Raw genomic sequence first — 18,337 nt, 5'->3', positions numbered from 1 at the left:
ATACAGGTTTGTTATATAGGTAAATTTGTGTGACAGAGATTTGTTGTACGGATTATTTTGTCACCCAGGAGTTAAGCCTAGTACCCATTAGTTATTTTTCCTGATCCTCTCCTCCCTCCCACCCTCTACTCTCAGGTAGGCCCCACTTTCAGTTGTCCCCTCTATGTGTCCATATGTTCTTATCATTTAGCTCCCTCTTGTTAGTGAGAACCTGTGGTATTTGGTTTTCTGTTCCCTCATTAGTTTGTTAAAGATCATGGCCTCCAGCTCCATCCATGTTCCTGCCAAGGACATGATCTCATTCTTTTTTATGGGTGCATCATATTCCATGCTATGTAGGTACCACATTTTCTTTATCCATATTCTACCATATTTACCCTTAAAATATGGTAGAAAGGTCACTCAAATTAACTATTTTGTTTTTAGCAAATATAATTCAGGAGCCATTTGACTGAAAGCACCCTGAACTTTTAAAAACAGTGCTATATTTGTTTTATGAATTTATGTCCTCCAAAGGAGGGGGAGGGAATTTGTAAAGCTGGGATGGGTTGCTTGGAGACCGTACTCCCCTAAGCCATTACTAATGACTTTTAATATCTATTCTTTCTAACTCTGCATCTGTTTTTATAAGACTATGGCAATATGAGGAAAAACCCTACTTGATATGTAGATCATTGTTACTTTGCTATTTTAATTATTTTGAAAACTTACTTTACATTTAGATTTTCTTTCAATTCTTCCCCATTAGAAGTGAAATGGTAGAAATATCTCCTCCTGGAAGCCATCCCAGACGGCCATAAAATTCAGCTGGCCAGGATGCTCTGAGAGACACAAGGCTAAGGTATCAAACTCCCCTGGGAGATGGGAGTCAGCACCAGGTAGAACAGTGGCCAAGGTGTATGTATGTTAGCCCCACGGGGCCACACATCATCACAGTATTTCCAAACAAGAACTTTTATTAATCAAGCCAGCCAAGGAAAGCTGTTCTGTTTTGAAAGGAGCGTATTCAAGTGAGAAACGGCTTGAGCAGTGGGGTGATTTAATACTTGTTAGCTGATAAATATAGCCTTTGCCAGAATAAAACTTTATGATGCAGTGTTGAAAAGCTTAATTACTAAACTGTCTATGCACGTCTTGCTCAGGCAGCAAGGGTGACAAATTATAGCAGTGAAATAGTATTTTTCACCTTTGGCATTTCTGAAGGAGAAGAGTATGTCTAAAAACATCAAGAAAGCAGCAGTAATCCCAGACCAGATATTACTGGGGGGAGGGCGGGGAGGAAGACACTTCGTTGAGTCATCAAGCCTTCTGTGCAAAATGCCATGGTCCCCACCCCCCGCCTACCCACTACCTTGTTAACTGAAGAGAACAGGGTCAATTTTACATTTTTCTGGCATTTTATACTCATCCAAGCGTGTCTGTGTGTGTGTGTGTGTGTGTGTGTGTATTTTCACTTTTCATCCTCCTAACACCTCTGTGAAATAAGCAGAGCAGAGAATTCTTATTTACATTTAACAAGTGAGGAAACCAAGGCACAGATCTTGGCCAACCAGGGTCACGTAATGTTATTCCAGGACAAGAGCCCAAGCCCCTCATGACCCGTTTCTATTTACAGGCACCATGCTGCTGCCAGATGAACATGCTAATTACAACTGAACTGAAATATTAGTTGGGGGTACAGTCCGCATCATGTGGTCTTCTTATTGATGTTTCATTTCAGAGAGTTAACACTAATCCTGATGTGATATATACAGGAGTCTAATATGGGATACAGTCTCTGTAAGTACTGGCTAAGTGATTCATACTCCTGTTACTTTCATTTGCTGGTTTATTTCCTTCTTTGGGGGGTACTTGCTGTGAGAAATAGCTGCATGCTAATGACACTGAATTTCAACCCAGCTGTAGCTGGTTACAGTACAGACTCACTGTGCGTTCATCCTTTCCATCTGATTCCTCTTTGTTTCTTTGTTCCCCTTGTTTTGCTCTCTTCTTTTCTTCCAGTTTCTGCCATTTCTTCCTCCCCTTCTGTTTTTTTTCCTGCCTCTTCTCCTATGCCTAATTCTACATTCTCAGAAAAACCGGGAATATGAATGCAATCACCTTATGATTCATAGTATTTGTACTTCCAGGTTTTAATATATCAGGGTTTTGTTGTGGCTGTTCTTAAAATTTCAAGCTGGAAGCCATCCCAGAGGGATGATCCTGTTTGTTATTCAAGTTGATTGGACAACCCTTATGTTGATTTTCGAAAGTGATGCAAGAATTTAAAACTGGCCATAGCTTTCAGGGATCTCAGTGCTAATAAACTAAAACATGACTTGTATGGTTTCTTTACACCAATTCTTTACTCTTCCTGTCACACGTGTGCAAAGCCTGGAACCAGGCTGTGTAGTGTACACAATGGAATATAATCAGCAATCCCCACCCAGAGATTCTACTTAGGAGAAGACAAGACCCCTGGAATGGGAGACAGAGTAGAGGTACATGTTGACAAGGTCACAGGCAGTGAATAAGATGCTCTAATTCGTGAAGCTAGGGAGTCCTAAGAGAAATGTTTCCTTTGGGGAGAAAGGATCCCTGAACAAATACAGAGACGCCTCAGTCAAATACATCCAGCAATATCCCTCCCCTCCACACCATACCTGGGTTGACCTGGCTGACTTCAGAATCCAAACTGCATATTAGTGTGCTCAGCACAAATAAGTTCTTACTGTGCAGAAAGCTCAGCAGAACAGAGAAAGAGGTCTGTGGCAGGAGAAAAAAGTCTCAGCAAACATCAGACGATCTGGTGCAGGACCAAACTGCTGTATTTCAGTCTGGAATATATTTGTGTTTTAGCCAGTATTATCTGACCAGGTAAACCACGGAAGGTAGAATGGTAGTATGACTCACGTTTCCTTCTCAATAGACAGTAATTATTGTCCACTCAACAGTTCACAGCAGAATCCCACAAAAGAGCCTGCTAAGGAGAAAGAATCTCTAAGGGGTTGTTAATGTAAAAGGCTAGTTGAATTATGGAACCCTGTGGAATATCTAAGCTTAGAGAGGTTTGGAAACCATTTAGACCAGTTCTTAACCATCTTGGATTTTGAACCTGTTTAAGAAGCTATAGAAAGCTATGGATCTCCTAATAACAACAACAAAGACAACTATGCATATGAGCACATAGAATTTGCATACCATTTAATGCCTGCTGACCAGCTGCTTGTTTTTGTAAATAAAGTTTTATTGGAACACAGCCTCACCCATTCATTTGTGTATTACCTGTGACTGTTTTGCACTACAACAGTAGAGATAAGTGTTTTTGACAGAGACCATATGGCCTGCAAAATCTAAAATAGTTACTATGTAGTCCTTTAAGAAAATGTTTACTGACCCCTGTTTTAGGTTCAACCCCTCCCCCCACACATCTGTCTGTAGACACTCAGGGGTCCAAGGAGAACCTCTAAATCTTAAACCTATCACTTTATGTAAATATGATCTTATCTTTGATCCACATGTCTGGTCCATTGTTCCTTGATCCTATGCCATGTTGTAAATCCCTTAAGGCAAGCCTATAACTTTGCAGTTAAGAACACATCATCTGCAGTTAGATCTGCGCTTTAATCTAAAGTTTGCCCCTCATTGTGTGACCTTGATGCAGTTAAACAATCTCACTTAGCTTCCTTTGTCATCGGCAAAATGAGTTATTGATAGCTACCTCATAAGATTGTTGTGAGGCTTACGTTCATATAAAACCTTAAGAGAGTGCTGAACACATAGTAAGTACTTAGTAAATAATAACAATGATGATGTTGATCATAAAGGGGGGAGGAGGAGAGAGGAGAGGGGAGGAAGAGTTTAACCTGGTGCCTCTGAGGCCTCTGTGAAGGCCAATTTCCTCTGTAGTCACATAGGACACAGGAGAATTGATGATAAGGAGAGTTAGTGGATTGACAGCAAAACATGGTGAAACCCAGACGCTTAAAAGCTCTAGGTTGCTTCAAAACCATGAGACAGAATAGCAGTCAGTGTCTCCTGGTGACCAGCTCTGGGCCACTTTCTGTTTTCCAACTACAGTGAGTAAGTAGACAGCTTACCTGGGGAAAAGGTGTTTTGCTCTAATGTAGTCCTTGGAAAGACACTAGGAAAGGTCATTACCAGGAGTAGTGATGGTATAAAATAGAAGCATTCTCTGCAAGAACATTGTCTTTTTTCTTAGCAACCATATGTGCTGAATGCAAAGAATTGCACGCTTGGATTGGATTCTGCTGAAGATTAGTGAATCTCCGCAACACTGTGAAAACTAGGAGTGAGTTATTTCACACTCCTAAGTGTTTGGCTAAGTATGCAGATTCATTTCCTGTCCCTGGCCTTCATTTTAAAAAGCTCAATTCCTGGTGGGGTCGGTGACATCCTGAATATGCCACTTACTAGATGTATGATCTTGGTCCAATTTCTTTGTCTCTGTCTCGAGCCGCAGGGCCCTCGTCTATGAAATGTGGATACAATTTTACCTACTGTAGGATTATTCTGAGGGTTATAGTATGTACGTGCAAAGTGTAAGCATTGTGTCCTGCGTAGAGAAAACACTCCATAAATGCTGGCCATTATTATTACTATTATAATAGTAAAATATGATTTAGGAAAATAATCCCCTTTGATAGCCATCACTACATCCATAGGTAGCTTTAGATCTAGCTAGGAAGCCACTTCAGTATTTGTAGAACTCACTGGTGACTGTATTTAAGTGCCACCTTAAGGTAGGCCTCTTCACAAATTCTTACTGACTCTTGAATGAATAAATGCTGTCTGTGGTTTGTGGCTGTGCACTTTCACAGACCTTGCATGACACTGTGTTCTCCCCCAGCTGATCTAGCCTCCCCACTTTTGTGATATTTACCCCATGTGTACTTACTTGTTCAATATCTACTTTCTGCCAAAACTGCAATAGCCACAAAAGCGGGACCTGGCACATAGGAGTTACTCAGTAAATATCTGTTGATCCAAAGAATGAATGAGTGAACTTAACTAATTAACTTTTTTTATTCTAATATTAGTAAGTACCAAAGGAAAATCTTGCTGACACAGAATTATCCCACAGAACAAAAATGTACTAACCTCATCCTTAACAGAGGCAATAATTACAATAGTGTCTATATTTGCTTTATGTGGTTTCTATTCAAAGTCATTAGGTGATTTCAGAAAGTCTTTACTTTATACTACATCCCATTATATTTTGGAAGAGGTGGGGAGAAGGCGGGAGAGTTGCTCTACCATTAGAAATATGGTACTTAAAATGGGCCATCTCTGTGTAGTTGGTATGTTGTGTATGCACATGTGTGTGCTAGCGTGGGAGAGGGGAGGGGAATGGTGCTGTCCTTGTGCAAACAATCAACATAGCTTCTGTAGCAGTGTATTCTGTTATTGTGATTTTATCACCTACCAATGACATGTAAGCAGGGTTTATTGACTGACATTCTTATTTTTTCGATACTTTTTAAATTGAATTGCTCTAAAGGTGACAAGAGTTAGGCCTAGAGTTAGTTGCACCCACTTCTGCAAGACAGTTGCCAACCTCAAACTTGCACCATATATTTTAACCATTACAATAAGCCATGTTTATTTATCCTTTGGAAAATAATCAAACTATTTTCTGTGAACCAAAAGACTGTCAGAAAACTGAATGTTAGTGATACAGAGACCGTTGTGGAGAAAAAAAAAATTGGCAAGCACCACCTAATTGCGAAATTGAGATGTTGACCATCATGGCTGAACAGCACTCTAACCAATTAGCTCTATATTATAGGAAAGAGCTACAAGAATGTGCCTAGAAGCAGGAAACCCATTCATTATGTGCCTAAAATCAGGAAACCCACTCACTAAGTAAACCATTTTAACTATTAATACTAAGAAATGTTAATAGTTGAAACAATAAAAGCTTTATAATTATGTCAATAGATGCTGAAAATTTTTGACAAATCTGCTAAAATTTGTTTAAAGTTAAATTTGGCAAACTTTAATATACATTGCTGCTAAAACATGATAAATTCAGAAACAGGGGATACTACCTTAAAGGAATAAGGACTTCTATTTTAAAACTATAACAAACATTAAATTAAGAATAAATCACTAGAACCATCTATATTAAATTAGGGAGAAGTCAAAGATTCTTACATCAATGTTCTAAAATTTCTAGGGTATGCATTAAGGCATGGAAAATATTTAAGGGGTGTGAATGTTGGGAAACAGAAGGCAAAGTGGTTACAAATTGTGTTAATATGATTATACTCCTAGAAAACTCAGGCGCACCAACTTTTAGATTGATGAGAAATAAGTAGAGTGGCTGAATTACAAACATTCAAAGGTCAATAACTCTTCTGTATGCCAAAATAATCAAAGCAAATGTATCTTATATATAATGTTGTTAACAAAAAACAGAATACAAAGGACTATCTTTTTTTTTCTTTTATTATATTTTAAGTTCTAGGGTACCTGTGCACAACGTGCAGATTTGTTACATAGGTATACATGTGCCATGTTGGTTTGCTGCACCCATCGCACCCATCAACTCGTCATCCACATTAGGCATTTCTCCCAATGCTATCCCTCCCCCAACCCCCCACCTCCCCGGCAGGCACCCTGGTTTGCAATGCTCCCTGCCCTGTGTCCAGGTGTTCTTATTGTTCAATTCCCACCTATGGGTGAGAACATGCAATATTTGGTTTTCTGTCCTTGTGATAGTTTCTGAGAATGATGGTTTCCAGCTTCATCCATGTCCCTGCAAAGGACATGAACTTACCCTTTTTTATGGCTGCATAATATTCCATAGTGTATATGTGCCACATTTTCTTAATCCAGTCTATCATTGATGGACATTTGGGTTGGTTCCAAGTCTTTGCTATTGTGAATAGTGCCACAATAAACATACGTGTGCATGTGTCTTTATAGTAGCATGGTTTATAATCAACAAAGGACTATCTTTAGGATCCAGAATTTATGCAAGGAAATATTTCCAAAATTTTATGGAGTGATATTTTGAAACATTTGAACAAGGGAGGATATACCATGTCCCTAGAGGGAAATTGCAAATATTATGAATTTTTTCCATTATCCCCTGATTAATTTATAGGTTGCACAAAATCACAGTGGGATTTCGTTAACCTGAAAAAATAATTTTAAGTCCATCTGGAAACAAATTAACAGGTAAAAATAACTAACAAGTTTGAGCAAGAAGGTAGTAAGTACCTTCCTGCAAAATGGCACTTTTATCTGCTATTATGACATATGATAAAATTAGATAAATAAGTAGTTTACTGTTGATTCAGGAATTGATACAAATCAGTGGAAATAATAACTATAAAATAGCCCCTTAATGTATTACTGAATCAATACAAAACCAATGAGAAAGCAATAATTATTTAACAAATAATTTGAGGAAAATTAGCAAGGTATTTAGTTTTAGAAAAAAATCAAATGTGATTCTACCGTATATTACTATAATTTCCAGATGGATTAAAGGGATAAATATAAACAAATATATAATACATGCCTCCCCCAAAACCATATAGAGGAGAATATAGATAAATGTTTAACCTATTTCTAGGTTGCAAAAGAAGTTCTAGAAATTAACAAAAGAAATCATAAAAATACAAATTGGTCTACTCGATTATATTTTAAAACTCTTAGAAAACAAAACTAAGAGATTACAGACCAGTTAAGAAAAATACATATACAACAATTTATAATAAAACTATGTCCTTAATGTAGAGAAAACAACAAAAGTTAAAATTTTAGCTCAATTTTTTAAGAGTTAAAAATGATACAGATAGAACTAAAGTCCATCTGTTTTATTTTTTGTTTTTTATTACTCGTATGTTTTTGTTTTGTTTTGTTATTTTTAGAGACAGTGTCTTGCTCTGTGACCTAAGCTGGAGTATAGTGGCCTGATCATGGCTCACAGCAGCCTCAACTTCCTGGGCTCAAGGGATCCTCCTGCCTCAGCCTCCCGAATAGCTGGGACTACAGGCACACACCCCTACATTAGGCTAATTTTTTTTGTTGTTGTTCTGATGAGGTATTACTATGTTGCCCAAGTAAGACTCAAACTCCTGCCGTCAAGTGATCTTCTTGCCTCAGCCTCCCAAAGTGCTAGGATTACAGATGTGAGCCATTGTGCCCAACTTACATGTCTTTTTAATTGTAGTAACACCACCATGTTTTCCTACTTTGATATCATATGTATGTATCCATAAATTATGGTAATGTTCTGTGCGTTTTTAATTCTACAGCATATTGTATGTATTTAGAACTTTATTCCCCCAGGGTTGTATTTTTAGTATTTTTCCATGTCGATATACATAGATATATTTCGTTGATTTTTACTACTGTACACTCTTCCATTTTATGAATATATCACAATTTATTTGTCCATTTCCCCACTGATAGACATCAGGTTGCTCTAAATTTTTACTGTCGCAACATTGTTGCAATAAATATGTTTGCACATTTCTCTTTTTACCCTTGTGCAAGAGTTTTTATAAGGCAAAATGTTAAAATGTATTAAAACTGAGACCTGCATTCAAAGGAATATGTTAATTTTTTATATATTCTATATGTTTTAAATAATAATTTGAAGATTAATAGAAGATAACAATTATGAAGGGTATTTTAAAGCCAACTGATAGAATTTTTTATAACTGAAATAAGTGGGACAAGGTTAGGATAAAGATGTAAAATGGGGGGTCCTGCTTGGTGGCAGCTCCTCAAAAAGTTAGCAAGACCACCTATAGAGCCAGAACCCTCCCCATTCCAAGTCTATATATGTTCCGTGAAAGCAAAGAACCACTATTAGTGTAGACAAGGTGTCAGAGGCCATTGTGTTGGGTGGCACTGGGGTTGAAGGATATTCCTTTGATTTTCAGGTACCAAGTGCTGGTGTGATTCTAGGATGTGCGAAGAGCCCCTGGATGATGGCGACTGGATTGCCCATCTGACTTCCTGGAAATTGGAGCACACAGTCAGGTTTTATTTGATTTTTTTTTTTTAAGGATACCACTTCACAGCCTTTAGGATAGCTATTATTTAGAAGCAAAACAGAAGATAAATGTTGGCAAGGATGTGGAGATATTGGATTCCCTTGTGCAGTGCCGGTGGGAACGTAAAATGATGTAGCTACTATGGAAAATGATACGGCAATTTCTTTAGAAATGAAATATAGAATTGCCGTATGATCTGCAGTTCCACATCTGGATATCTATCCAAAAGAAGTGAAAGTAGGGACTTGAACTAACATTTGTACACCAATGTTCACAGCGGCTTTATTCACAACAGCCAAAAGGTGGAAGCAACCCAGTGTCCATGGATAGATGAATAGATAAATAAAATGTGGTATAAACATACAATGGGCTATTGTTTAGCCTTAAAAGGGAAGGAAATTCTGACATGCTGCAATATGGATGAAGCTTAAAGTCATTATGCAAAGTGGAATAAGCCTATCACAAAAAATAATATTACATAATTCTACTTATATGAGGAATCTAGAGCAGTCAGTTTCACAGAGACAGAAAATAGAATGGTGGTTGCCAAGGGCTGGGAGAAGAGGGCAATGGAGAGTGAGTGTTTAGTGGGTCAGAGTTTTAGTTTGGGAAGGTAAAAAGTTCTGGAGATGGATGATGGTAATGGGTGCTCAACAGTGTGAATGTACTTAATGCCACAGAACTGCACATTTAAATATGGTTAAAATCATCACTTTTATGTTATGTATATTTACCACAATAAATAAAGAAGTTGATATTTCTTATACTTACAAAGAGGAGAAGGGCATTTGCAAATCAACAAGAAGTGTGAGGCCCCTCTCTCTAGCAGAAAAATAGACTAAATCTATTTCTTTATCTTTTAACATCCTGTTTAATGGAAATGCCAAAACAAATGGGAAAAAATACACACACACAAATATATATGAACATGTTTTGCCTCATGAGTAATCAAAATGTGTACATATGTATGTTTATGTATGTGTGTTTATATTTAAAATCGTGTTCTGCCTTATGAGTAAACAAAAAGTATACAAATTAAAAACTATAATGAAACGTAATTTTTAACCTATCAATTTGGCATTTTTTTTTGAATGACTAAATTCTAATCAGGGATTAAAATGACTGGTACAAGTAAAAACTTTCACATCCTGTTCGCATAGTAAGTTGGCAATATGTATCAAGTGTTTTTTAAAGCATGTTTTCTAACTCAATAATTTTCATCTAGGAGTCTGGCTTAAAGAAATAATCCAGGATGCAGACGATGGTTTATTTGCAATATGTTTATTTAAGCATTAGTTATGATAGTGGAAAACTGGAAATAACCTAAATCAACACTAACAGGAAATGGCTGAATAAATTCTAATAGATCAAAACAGTGGAATTTAATGCAGTCATTTTAAAATGTGGGTTTAAAGCAAATTTTTCTATCTGGGATATTTTTTGTGATATAATGTTAAGAGAAAACCCACAATATGTAATGCTAAGTCAAGAATACAGGATGCTTGTCATTTCTAAAAAACATCAAGTGAGTATAACATGGATTTATGTGTGTACATATACTAAGACCAAAAGAAATATTCAATGTCTTCAAGGTGGTGGGATTTTGAAAAATTTTCATTTCTTTCTTTATATTTTTTCTGTATTTTCACAATGAGCAGTCAGGCAGCCAATTGGCCTTGTGTTGAGGTGCTCCAGAGGGCAGAACCAAGACTAGTAGCAGTAGGAAAGTGATTGAAGCTAATATCAGTAAGAAATTTCCAATAAGCAGAGCTTTTCAATGTGGAGCAGACCTCTGGGAGTTTCTTTCTGCCAGCCCAAAATGTTTCCAGCAGAGGCTGGGTGACCACCATCCACAGTGATCCACAGTGGGGAGAGGTCACAAGAACAGTGCATCCCAACCCTGGCTGGGCCACAGCATCACCCGAGGGAGGATAGAATGCAGATTCCTGGGCCATGAACCCTATCTACCTGGATTGAAACTCCAGGGCTGGGGTCTAGGGATATGTATTTGCCTTAAACTTCCCCAAGAAATTCTAAAGCAGTGAGACAAAGTTTCTACACCTGAGAATCCCTAGATTAGAGACTTTCAAGGCTGCTTCCAACTTGGAGATTCAAAGCAATTTTGCAATTCAAAGGTCTAGAGACTATTTGAGTATCTATCTTAAAAAAACAAAGACAACAGTATAGATGCAAAGGGAGGCAGGCACCGCTGGGGTTGAAGGATGGAATCATTTGAAGATCAGTACTTTTTCATTCATTTATTTATTCAACCACCAATGACCAAGAGCCTGTGCTGTACCAAGTTCTTCATGTAAAGCACTTGGGATATGTTAGGGATCAAAACCGTTTCCTGCCCTCATAATGGTCACATTTAGGTCAGGTTAACATAAAACGTAGATTCTTGGGCCCAGGAATGACTGAATTAGAATCCCTGGAGAGGGACCCAAGAATCCATATTCTATAAATGTTCCCAAGGTGCTGCCTATATACACTAATGCAATGTTGTTTTTCAAAATATGGGCTTTGACTCATAAGTGGTTTGTTATAGTAATTTAGTGAGTCAAGAAGCTTTTTTAAAAAATTTAAATAACAGAAAAAAGAACAGGAAAAGGAAAGGAAAATTAGAATGCTGACACATGGAAACAGTAACTTGTTTCATAAAGCTTCTGTTTCTGTGCCCTGGGCCACAATGTAAACTGGGTTTCAGATGGAAAACCATTGCTAGAAAATATGATATATAAAATACATCACTGCTCTAGTCCTCTCTAACCCCTGCACGCAACAGTTCTGTTTTAGTCCAAATCTGGAGGTGAGATGCTGGGGCACACTGACCACCTTGAGGAGGGACAGGCTATTCTGGGAATTTGACTCACTGGGAATATCCCTGCTATAATGCCACTTCCTTTTTCTTTTGGATTGAGCCTAGGGCTGCACTCTTGCACAGATGGTAAAGTCTCCAGCACATGTTGCATCATTTTCTTTGGTAGACATGACAGAGCACTGCACACTATCTGTCCTGGCCTTTGTGGCAGAGTTAGAGCCGCATACAGAAAGGAACTCCTGGGACCCATTGCTTCCATTTGCTAGGCTGCTTTATAGGGGAAGAAGAGTGCAGGTCTTATACAACCAATTTTCCAGGCCAAGTCCTGGGTATTTGATTTGGGCCCTTCATATCAGGTCAAAACCATATGCAACCCATACTTGGCAACCAAGATGAAAGATACCAATTGTTTTAAATCAAAATGAAACAGGACGGGGTGAACAAACCCACATAAGACAAGCTGAAAAGTCCTCCCAGGCTCTCTGAGAACCCAAGAGCCTGCTGAGCTGAGCAGACCAGGGATGTTCCTGTGGTTTACTTGTTTGCTGTCACGGAAGTTTTGCTGTCACTAAGAAGAAAAATCCAAAGGCTAATTCAGCATAAATGGTCCCCTTGGCTGCATTGAGGGCAGTCACAGGTGAGTCATAAACAGTGTTGAAAAGTAGAGATCCACCCTAGAGGCCTGAGACATGCTGCTTTTATCTCCAGCTCAGAGCAAGAAAAATGTCTCTGAAGGAACTGAAAATGGAATTACTCAAACTGAAAACTGCTGTCCTCACCAGGAGGATTCCTTTCCTGACCCAAGTCTGGGAAGTGCCACTGGTAAACCCCCAGAAATGAATTTGCTCATCAGTGAAGGACAGAGCTAGATATTCTCAGATGTACCCAGTGACATTTTCGCAGCATTAGAAGCCAAGCCTCCTTCACCTCAAACCAAATCACTGAAATGCTTGATTCTGTGCAGCTGTGGTAGAAATGCCCTGTATCAAAGGCAGGCTCCAGTACCACAAGCCAAAGATAAATAACAGAGGAAATGATCAAGACCATGACCTCTTGATGACCCCCTGGAGCTAAATCTTTGCTAGACCTCAGAATATCAAACAGGCCACCAGCCCGCCAAGAGCAGTTCATGAACAGTGTGGAAGCCACCTCAGCCTGCGAGAGCCTGGCTCTCTAGAAACTTGAGACATCCCAAAGGAATTTCTTGTTTTATCCTCCCAAACAGGGGTTTGTTAATTCTTTCTTCAAGTGAAGAAACCCTTTCCAAATAAACGTACCCAGAAAAGGTATTTTCCATTTACTTGGAAGTTGGGGTTGTATGTACCTCTTGTCCGGTGGTGAACTATTAGTATTTTGAAAAGTGTGTTCTCCCACCAACTAGCAAAAAAAAAAATGAAACAGAAATACAAGGGCCTTCTCCTACTGGAGATTTTGATTATAGATTCAAACAGGCAAACATTATGGAGTGTTTACTATTGGACAAGTATTGAGCTAAGTTCTCAGAGTGGAACCAGAGTCTGAGTGGAACCAGACTCAAGTTGCTCACAGAGGGAAACAGTGGGCAGCTGAAACTTAGGTTTCTTTCTCAAATCAGTGTCATAGCACCTGAAGGAAACTCTGGGCCACCACTTCCAGTTTAGGAACCCCTGAGGCACAAGACAGCAACTGAGGCTGAAGGGTCCCAGTATCTAACAAGCAAGACTTGTCCCCTAAATTGCCTTTGGAGTGCCTGGCCTGAAGACTGAGGCAAGTCAGCTAAATCCTCAGAATAAAAGATGTGGAGAGCAGCCAGGAGACACCACCTGATGCTCAAGGAGAAGGAGATCTTGACTGCACTTGACCGCACTAGGAGTGCGAATAGGTTTAATTTGCGTCTCTTAGCTGCAAGACTCACCGTGGAGTACAAAGGTCGATCAACGGAGATTATAGGTAGAAATAAGTGTCATTGTTTCGTTTACTCCTCTCTCCTCTTGTCAAAGAGGGCCTCAAAGTTTAGAAGACTCATGTTCCCGGCTGGCTTAAAGAAATGACTCTTCTTCTCAGGGCTTTGTCAGAAATATGAAGGGTTTGGTTAGACAAGTGGATTTCAAACTGCACTATAAGCTGGGCGTGGTCACGCACGCCTGGAGTCCCAGCTACTCGGGAGGCTGAGAGAGGAGAATCACTTGAACCCAGGAGGCGGAGGTTATAATGAGACAAGATCTTGCCACTGCACTCCAGCCTGGGCAACAGAGCGAGACTCTGTCTCAAAAAATAATAATAATGATAAAATAAAATAACAAACTGTGCTATAGTCATAGAAGTTATATTCAAATAAAACCTTCTATTGTTGTGTACATAAATCAAGTCCAAAGAAGAGCAGCACTACAAGTTAAAGAAGGAACACATTGCATTCCTCTAAGGCCCCCTCAAAGCAGTGTAAGCCATGGATAAAGGAGACTTCTCAGGCCCCTGTTGCCCAATTCTGAAACCCTTTTTTAGATGCCCCTCAGACATCCATGACTTCTGTCTTTGGCCTGTTGTGGGGCAGTCACCCAAATAATGGATCAAGACCTTGTAAACCCAGAGCCTTCTGTTTCAGCAGGAGTCAGTTAGGCCAGGCCCTAGTTTGATGATGGGTAAGAATGACGGCTCAGACCTGCCTAATATAGCTGTCACTTTGGTTTTTCTGCCAAAGCATCAAGCAAGCAGTGAAAAAACATGAAATTAGGGAGGGAGGACTAATAAAATAGTTTCATGCATAGGACCTCAGCTTAGTATACTAGCCCTATTTACATATAGACAACCTATTCTCAGGAATCTCATTGTAAATACTCCTTGATTCAAAGAAGTATCAATTCATATCCACTCCCTGTGAATGCCAAACCAGGGCCCTGTGTATGAAAATATTTTATTCAATCTCATGGTTGTCAAATATGTTTAAAAGTGGCCAAAGAAGTCTGAAAGATTTGATGCACCTGAATTTTGCATTATATTGCTTTCTCCCCAAAGAGGATATGTCTCTTTGAGTTTCACTGATCTTTATTATAGATTCCAGCAATTTTCTGACTCTAGTGAACATTTGTTGATTGTCCCCCTAACATCAGGGGTTAACAGCCTTTCTTTCCAGAGATTTTATTTGAGTAGGCTTCCTTTCACTACCCTCAGTCCATGTGGCCTGGGGTGGGGCAAGCCACCATGTGCTGGAGTGGTCAGAACCCCTAAGCCTGAGTTAGTCAGTGCTTTGTGTTGTATTGGCCACACCAACTGGTTCAGAGGTAAAATAAACTTGAAATAAATTCATTCTGTCAGACTGGGACTCAGAACATTGCAAGAGTTTCCCACTGGACTTGAAGCAAAAGATCTGAGCCAAAGCTGCTGGTAGCCATGCCACTCTGTGGGGCAAGTCTAGAGCTGCCAGGGTCCCCATAGGAAGGTCAAGAATAAAGTTAACACAGAGGATGGGAGAGCCAAGAGATGGAGATAAACTGAGACCTGATGGCATCATTTGAGCTCTGAATTCAGCCCTGGCCTGTCTACCTGTAGAAATCAATAAGTTCTTCTTTCGCTTAAGCCATCCTGATTCATTTTTGAAACTGTCATTCTAGTGAGAGAGATATACAGCATGCAGGGGCCATGGAATCAACCCCCCCACAGCCACCTCCCACATGGTCCTATTGCATGGTTTGGCCATGTCTAATCATTGGGAATTGTCTGTTCATTTGTTTTTCACCAATCTGGCATGGTAGCACATCTTTGAAGGTGAGGAGGGCATCGGGAAATATATGGAGAGCTTTCAAGTTTTTTCAATGACTGGGAAGTGGGGAACACAAGTGACGTTTAATGGACACAGGCCAGGGATGCTAAATGGTCTTGAGAGGTATGGGACTATCCTGCCTAACACAAGATAGTCCACCCAAAATGCCAATAGCGCCACCATTGAGAAGCCTTCAGAGGGTGAGCTTGCATATTGAAATAACGCAACCCTGAACTATGGTAGGTCTGAAAAGAGATCTAATTAGTGATTCTTTAATAGAAGAATCCATACGCAGTTCAAAATCTTTGAAAAGTGTAAAATAAAACCAAGTGTTGTCTCGAATACCTTCTTTGAGCACTGCCAAAATTCACAGAACCTTTCTGTTTATGAAAAAATCTTACACCAACGTTTCTCCCCTATAAGGCTGTAGAATTTAATTTTCTTACCAAGATATTTAAAATCAAAATTTCTCTGGGAACAGCACAGCCATGGCAGGCTCTCTTCCCTTCTGTGGCCTCTGAGACCTTTAAGAAGACACTGAATCACATGACTTCTCAACTTCCACATCCAAATTCTCTATTCCTCACTTCTTCCTCCTTTCTGAGCCTTTGTGCCATTGGCCATCTTTTTAAAAATGCACCCTAACTCAAAATGGGAAGGTCTGACTTTATTGTTCAGCTGTGCTCAATTTGTAGGTTTTGTGTTCTCCTGGTTAGACTTAAAGTATGTATTGGTGGTATTTTCATCCAGGAGTCCAACCACTCCTTGACAGGGGGTAGTTGTTTGTTTTGTTCTGTTTCTAGAGACAGGGTCTCACTCTGTTGCCCAAGCTGGAGCACAGTGGTGTGATTGTAGCTCACTGCAGCCTTGAAATCCTGGACTCAAGCAATCCTCTTGCCTCAGCCTCCTGGGTAGCAAGGACTATAGATTTGCGCCACCATACTCAGCTAATTTTTTCCCCTTTGGTGAAGAGGGGGTCTCGCTATGTTGCCCAGGCTGGTCTCAAACTCTGGGATCAAGCAATCCTCCTGACTGAGCCTCCCAAAGTGCTGTGATTGCAGATGTGAGCCACTGTGCCCAGCCTCCTTTTGCTTTATAGCATCTCTTATATATTGCTTCCTGGGTTTGCAGCAATGTGTCCTCAAACATCTGACAAGATGCTAGAGTCTTCACCCTGGGAGATTTGTAATTCCTTAAAACTAGAATTTATGGTGTATTAATTTGGGTCCTCTGCAAAACAGACACAAAGACCAAATTAGAAGGAAAATGCCTATGAAAGATAAAGGGTACAGGGAACAGGAGTAGGCAGGGACAGCTTTCAGACAGTGACACAGGTCTGACACCTGCACTGGGAGACAAAGAAGGAGGGAAGGAGGAATGGCTAGGAAGACCAAAGACAACGATTCAAATTTGAGATGACTTCAGCCTGGCCACTGCAGATCCCCAGAGCAAAGATTGCCTGTTAGAGGAAGAAAATGGCCCAGCTTTTGTGCTCTGATAGCAGCTGACACCAGCCAGCTACCTTTCTCACAGCAGGTTCTCTTAAAGGGGGAATCTGAGTGATGTACATGCTGGCAGCCATGCATGATGACTTTTTTGTTTTTAAGTAGAAGTTGTTTGGCATTTGTGGTGTGTGTGGGGTGTGTGTGTGTGTGTGTGTGTGTGTGTATTTAAAAGAAAAGAGATTGCCTTGGAAGTAGGAGTCTGAACTGTGACATGATAAAAACAATGCAAACCACAATAGAATATTTCTGTTTGCAAGACCAAGTCCCACCCACAACTTCTAGACTGTTGGCTTGGTCAAAAGAGAAAAATTCTACACTTTACAAAGCAATGGGATTAGAAATGAAAATCAGCCAAGGCAAAGTATACTGAGACTGCTGGGCATCCAACATCCTGTGTTAGTTGTAAAGGGGGAAAAGCCCTCTGTTTTGGCCAGGAATCAGGGGAGTTATTTTAGGAGCAGCCTCCCCAGTGACCCAGACATTACCATTTGATTTCCAAAGCTCTAAAGAACGTAAGCCTTGAGAGCATTTTTCCACTGCCCTATGTTTCTTTCTCCATAGGGCTTTTTGCACAAATCTGCTGTAAATCCAGCATTCATCTTCTCAGGGGAGCCTGTGGAGAAGTGAATCATTGTTATTAGAGTGGGTGAGCCTGCCTAGAAGTGACTGGCCTGCCCATCCTAAGGACCTCCTGGCTTAGCATCACGTGACTAACCAGCCTGGTAAAAAAGCACTCAGAATTTACCCATATGCATCAAATTTTACCAGCCCATCTTCTGCCAATAAAGTGCCCTAGATAAAAAAGCCCAGGAAATTACAGTCACTTCTACAATCCTTATGACATTTTCTAGGTGAATTTCTCTAGTGTGAGCTGCCTCATGCTGGCTGCTGGGGAGATGAAGGAAAGGAATTCGGAGAAAAGTAAAGCATGGAACTTTTCCTAAAGGGATGAATGACTAATTCGCCATTTGGGACACCCGTGAGTAAACTCAGACCCTCCTATTACTCAAAAGGGAAAGACAGATCAGTTATAACAAGCAATATTCATTGTGCACTTCTGAATGATCTCATTTTATATTTAGAACAACACTCTAAAGAAGACTTCTCCAAAAAGCTCCTACAACTGATAAATACATTCAGCAAAGTTAGAGGATACAAAATTAATGTACACAAATCAGTAGTTCTGCTATACACCAACAGCGACCAAGCTACGAATCAAATAAAACACTCAACCCCTTTCATGATAGCTGCAAAATAA

General features: G+C 39.8%; 1 protein-coding gene and 1 long non-coding RNA gene across 3 annotated transcripts in view; one reads left to right on the top strand and one right to left on the bottom strand.

Moving 5' to 3' along the window:
* Positions 1-18,337, bottom strand: part of LOC134807072 (uncharacterized) — a 424,271-nt gene that overhangs the window by 253,730 nt on the left and 152,204 nt on the right. The gene's annotated exons all lie outside the window — the stretch shown is intronic.
* RNLS (renalase, FAD dependent amine oxidase) overlaps positions 1-18,337 on the top strand; it is a 399,013-nt gene that overhangs the window by 297,739 nt on the left and 82,937 nt on the right. The window contains exon 7 of one of the 2 annotated variants that reach the window (XM_009458912.5): positions 8,904-9,003. In XM_009458912.5, the coding sequence (XP_009457187.3) occupies positions 8,904-8,975 (72 nt within the window). In that variant the 3' untranslated portion in view covers positions 8,976-9,003. Of the gene's footprint in view, positions 1-8,903; positions 10,539-18,337 lie in introns of those variants that run through there. The other variant, XM_063780862.1, reaches the window with a different exon arrangement.

Source organism: Pan troglodytes, chromosome 8 (assembly GCF_028858775.2).
Source record: "Pan troglodytes isolate AG18354 chromosome 8, NHGRI_mPanTro3-v2.0_pri, whole genome shotgun sequence".
Classification (NCBI taxonomy): domain Eukaryota; kingdom Metazoa; phylum Chordata; class Mammalia; order Primates; family Hominidae; genus Pan; species Pan troglodytes.
This window is presented reverse-complemented; position numbering and strand designations above follow the sequence as displayed.